At 31.4% G+C, this 5,709-nt stretch overlaps 1 protein-coding gene across 1 annotated transcript; it reads left to right on the top strand.

The window, feature by feature from the left end:
• Positions 1-1,807: 1,807 nt before the first annotated feature.
• Positions 1,808-4,573, top strand: LOC113871684. Its single transcript, XM_027508783.1, has 2 exons — positions 1,808-1,975; positions 4,043-4,573. Exons 1-2 carry the CDS (start codon positions 1,808-1,810, stop codon positions 4,571-4,573), a joined length of 699 nt encoding a protein of 232 aa, XP_027364584.1.
• Positions 4,574-5,709: the final 1,136 nt, after the last annotated feature.

Raw genomic sequence — 5,709 nt, 5'->3', positions numbered from 1 at the left:
TCATGACTTTTTCGCTACTTTTGGAAGAAACTGAGATAGTGCGGCTATCCGGCCAGTTAACCGTTGTACTTCTTTGACAGTATTAGGCTTACGCATATCGAGAATTGCCTGACACTTAGCCGGGTTCGACCAGAGTGGCAAACGAGTCATTTTTGCCTTCAACTACCTTACAACTGAGGAGAGGTCCTCGTCTTCTCCCGTTTCAAGGAAAATTTCTAGTACGGGCGAATTCTGTACATGTTCTTCCTATTGACGCGGTATTTCCCATGGTTGGCTGGGGCCTTCTTGTTGACTCCTAGCTAGTATCATATCTTCTTGAAATTGGGACAAATCAGGCTCCACGATGGGTGCCAAAATATTCCTATTAAGGATACAATAGTCTTCTGTGATCTCTCCGCTTGTCTTCTAATGTGACGTCCTTGCAGAATATTCTGAGTTCCTTTGTATTGTGATGTAGGGGTTACCTGTAAAGACACCCCAATGATGAAGTTAATAGTCGGTATAGGGTAATAAAGACTATTTAATATTCAGAAGTTAACTTTTGACCTATATTTCTTACTTTCCTTTTATAGACAAGGTATTGGCTAATGGGCTTCGTGAATCAGTCCTGTCTTTAGCCCTCTAATTATTTAGGTAATTAATCTTTTTATTTAATGATGATTTGTTTTAACCTTTAATCATATTATTGACTTATTATGACTGGAAAGATATTTGTTATTTATATTAAGTCAAAGAGATATTTGAATTTTTTTTTTGATATAACAACCAAGTAGTACCTTATTCAATACAATAATTATTTATCATTTATTTAGAGAATTAAATACTTTTGCTGATGCTATGGCAAAGCAAGATTGTGTTAGAACTATTCAGGATTTATAGGCTTACTGGTTGAGATATTTTTAATCTCATTTCAGAAGATTATTCTCATGTTCAGTTGATATTACTAATATATGACTTTTTTTTTAAATAAAATGGTTGCGTTCACTTGAGAAAAAAGTTGAAACTTTATCAGTGGAATAAAAAATTATTTATTCTAGGGTTTCTCATTATAGAAATTAACCCTGCGAGCTATATATAAGTCGTAAATGAATACCTGGGGTAAAAGAATATACAAATTACTTTAAGAATATAAATGTGGACAGGGCTATTTGCTTAAATTACAATTAATAATTGCTAATAAATTAACAAACACGAGTTCTTCTTCGTATATATTACTTTAATTCAATATGCCATACGAGACCTTCCACTAATTCGATCTTCTCACACACACCAAAAAGGGGGAAAAAATCACTTTTAATTACTTATATTCATAAACAAATGCAGCGGTACCACTAAGTAACCACGGGCATAAGAATAGTGCAGCTGCCAGCATCTTTTGCCATTTCATTATTCCACCTAACGATAAATTATTAGTTATGCAAGGTTTATTTATATTATTTCTCGCCCACAAACAATTTTTGTGAAAATATTTTTAATAATATATATATATATGTTATTAAAAATATTAATTTCCCCTAGCTTGCATACAAACACACATGTACAAAATAAGAATTTCACTTTTAATTACACCGTGTCTAACAAAAATGGCTCTCCACTCACGTGTGTTTTTTCCTTTATAAATGCAACTTCTTAGTCCAAAAACTGAGTACACTTATATTCTTCAGGGAGAAAGAATCTGCAAGGGTATTGCAAAGAGAAGCTAAACTGAAGCTCACATAGAACACAGATCCCTTTAAACTTCTTGGGCGCGTGTGTGTGTGTGTGTGATAGAGAGAGAGAGAGAGGAGAAAAGAAGCAGAAAGTTAACATGGAATGGAAGAAATATTATCTGGATGTGATGCTGGTACCGTTAGGATTTATGATAACAATTGGTTATCATGTTTGGTTATGGCATAAGGTTCGCACGCAGCCTTCTTCCACCATAATCGGAATCAATACTCATGGAAGACGCTCCTGGGTCCCTGCCATGTTGAAGGTATTCTCTTGTGTAAATTATTTTCATTGTTTCCTTTCTCACTAACTAATTTTTTTTGGTGAAGGAATTAATACGGTGGAGTTAATCTGTATTCCTAATTATAAAACTACAACATATATCAATCTTTTCCTTTTCATGTTCATATGAGTTATATATACCAATATCAATATCTCTCTGAATTAATATTTAAGTGTTTGTAACAGCTAATAGTTAGGCACTGTCTACTTTTAAACTACTCAATGTTGTTTAACACTTTGGTGAAGAGTTACTTTGTTTTCTAATATAGCTGGAACAGAGACTGAAAAATATAATTTATCTTATGGCAAGACTCAGACGAGTAGTGAACCAATTATATATCCTAAGATGTTAGATGAAGTAATCTCTTTCATGTACAGACCTATATAGCTACCTCGTGTTAACCTAAATTTATTTTTTTACCAAAGAATCGGAGTAGAATGAATAGAACTGTCTAGGTCACTTGATCATAGAGCTTGTCATGCATGTATCCATAATACCAAAAATTGGAAGTTATTAAAGTGAACACATATGAGTAAACAAATTTTATAATAATACATCTTTAACAGTGTGCATACATATAGTACATGCATTTGATGGATTGATAAGGACGTGTATTGATATGACCAAGCGTTTTTTGTTCAGGATCTACCTCTATATCTTACATGTTTTAGCCACAAATTTTGATGCCATATGTTGGCTTGGTCACAACCGCAGTCTTCATTAGTTATGTCACTAACTAAATAAGTTGTTGTAAAAAATAAATAAATACATACTTGACATATTACACAAACGTGGCCTAGGAATAATTTGTTCTGTAAGTGACTGTTTGGATGATGTTTTTAAAATAACTCTTCAAATGTGTGTACGTTATCTTTGGCTATTTTTTGTAAGTTAAAATTTTAAGCTTGTAAATAAGGGTTCACCAAGATATTTCATCTTTATATTCGCTTCCGGACCTTTCTTCTATTTGTATTTTTTTTTAATTATATTAAGCGTTGTGGTATTTTCTGATTTTATTTGCATCTATATTAAATTTTTTATTTTTTTATTTTTTTATTCATCATTGAAATTTTATTTTTTTGATTAAATACTTCTTAGAATGTTTATAAAACGTCACTCAACCTATTTTACTTTACAATTATAATTAAGTTATACTTGAATAATTTTTTCTTAAGGGTTGTATTTTAAATATTTTGGGATAAAAGAACTTATTTGATTTATTAAATTTTGAATCACTTCATCTCTGATGAATTATCTTTTGTAACTTTAAAGTTGAAGGGTTCCAAAAATTATTACTTTCAGAATATTTTACTGAAAGTTACGCCCAGTTCCAAGCAAGCCACAACTTTGTCTTTATGCTTAAAATTATTTTTAAAATCAGCCAGAGTGAAAGCATAAGGTAAAATTAACAATAATTAATCAAACATGGCAATACAAAGATATTGCTTTAGCTTAATGGATTCCAGGGCCCTGTCTTTGCCGTGATGTTTATCAATTTAGAATCTTGAAACAACTAACATACAAATATGAATATTCGAGAGAATCTGCATACCATTGGCTGGCCTATGTTTTGGGGATTTTCTTATGAGAATGCAGGGCCTTTTGCAAAATATGGCCCATCACTTTCATATAAAAGTGGGTTAGTAACTTCATAGAGAAAAGTGGGTTAACGACTGCACTTTGTTTTTGTGGTCTAGCATTGATTATAAAATTAAAATCTTAGCAAAAGCAAATATGTCATTCATGTTGCTGACAACAATCCACAAAGGAAATTATTATTATTACTATTAGTATTACTGTTATAATTATTATTAATTCTGAGAAATATGGTTTTTGTAGTATAGACTAAGATCATAGATATTTTGTAATTTTTTTTTCTGTATGCTCAATAAACAACTAAATCATGTGTTGGGCAAAGCATGACCCTGAAATGAATATAAAGAATGTTTCCCAATAATTAAATATAGTACAGTTGAGGCTAAAAATAGATAAAGGGTACAGTGGTTGCAATGAACGTGACTTGATTTGTATGCCATGTGTTAATGATAGGACATTGAAAAGAAGAACATCCTAGCAGTTCAAACTCTTCGGAATCTGATAATGGGATCAACACTTATGGCAACTACATCCATTCTACTATCTGCGGGCTTGGCAGCAGTAATAAGCAGCACTTACAGTGTGAAGAAGCCACTGAGTGATGCTGTGTATGGAGCTCACAGCGAATTTATGGTAGCACTTAAATATGTGACACTCCTAACCATATTCTTATTCTCATTTTTCTGTCACACTCTGTCAATAAGGTTTTTCAACCAGGTGAGCATCCTCATTTGCACACCACAAGATGTCATGTCTATGGTGACACCCGAATATTTGATTGAACTTTTGGAGAAGGGAACTATTTTGAACACTGTTGGCAACAGGCTTTTCTACTCAGCAATCCCTCTTTTGCTTTGGATCTTTGGGCCCGTGTTGGTTTTCCTGTGTTCTGTGGCAATGTTACCGGTTCTTTACAATCTAGACTTTGTTTGTGGGAATAATGGCAATGCAAAGATCATGGTCAAGAATGACAACTATGTTTGATGTTTTGAGCTAAGATCAAAAGATTATTAGACAAATAGGAATATGTGTATACGTCATTAGGTGCATCATTTACAACTTTTATGTTGTAAAGGTGTTTGTATTTCACTCCCACAGCCACATGCTGAAGCGCTTCCTAAAATAATTCAACTGGCTTTTCCAATGTGGCTTTCATTGTGATTAACATTATTTACCTTTTATCTGTTTCCTAATGGAAAGCTTTTATCTTATGCCACTAAAAGTACTTTTAGCTTTCGTAGATAGAACAGGGTAGGCGTAGGCATTTACAAAATATAATTAAGACTAATGCTAGAACCAAGCTACCCATTCTGTGCCTCCTGTTTTCTTTTATCCAGATTGATTGACTGATTAATAAGGCTTATTTTATATGATTCACATGTTTAGATCACCAAATCTTTGTTTAAAGATAATCAATATTCTGACCAAAACCTTATTAATTTGTTTGTATCTCTATTTTACTCTTTGGTTTGGAAATGCGTTAGAGATTGGAAATAGATCTTTCACATATTTTTATTAAAAAAACTAATATAAAAAATTGAAATAAACATAAAGTTGTGAGCTAAATATGCTTTCCATTTAATTTCTGATTTGTTGCAGCTCATCGTTAATTTTATTTCTTTAAAATAAGTTATTACATTAAGTGATGTGTGACGTAATCAAGTAATGTCATGTATTAAATATTATTCATTTGTCATGTTATCATTTTATTGGACGAAACCAAAGCTAAAATTTAAAAATATGTATTTTAATAAAATTCGGCATTAAACAAAAATTAAATTTAGAGAAAAAACCAAACATATATATAAACTTAGTTATTTAATAGATAGAATGTCATCTAAATTAATAAAATAATATTTAAAGTAGTTTCAATGCTTTCTCTTTACTGATTTTTGTCTAAGCAACGGTGACTTGAAAAAATGTGTCCAACAGTAATATTGATAAGATATAAAGATGTAAAGTAACTTCAGAGATTTTTTTTCTGAATTTAAAGGGGAAGAATAGTTAAATTGTAAAAAATAAAAAGTGTATCATAATAAAATTATAAAATAAAAAATAAATGACTATGATTAATTTCATGGTTAGTTAGAGATGGTCTGAATATCTTCATATTTATTTCT

Source organism: Abrus precatorius, unplaced genomic scaffold (assembly GCF_003935025.1).
Source record: "Abrus precatorius isolate BTA unplaced genomic scaffold, Abrus_2018 Scaffold7, whole genome shotgun sequence".
NCBI lineage: Eukaryota > Viridiplantae > Streptophyta > Magnoliopsida > Fabales > Fabaceae > Abrus > Abrus precatorius.
Note: the sequence above shows the minus strand (reverse complement) of the source record. Positions and strands in the feature narration are given on the sequence as shown.

Excerpts from the sequence above, each read along its gene's own strand:
- LOC113871684 (XM_027508783.1), top strand. The coding sequence starts at position 1,808 with ATGGAATGGAAGAAATATTATCTGGATGTGATGCTGGTACCGTTAGGA. Across the intron at positions 1,976-4,042 it reads GGGTCCCTGCCATGTTGAAG|GACATTGAAAAGAAGAACAT; the intron begins GTATTCTCTTGT and ends TGTTAATGATAG.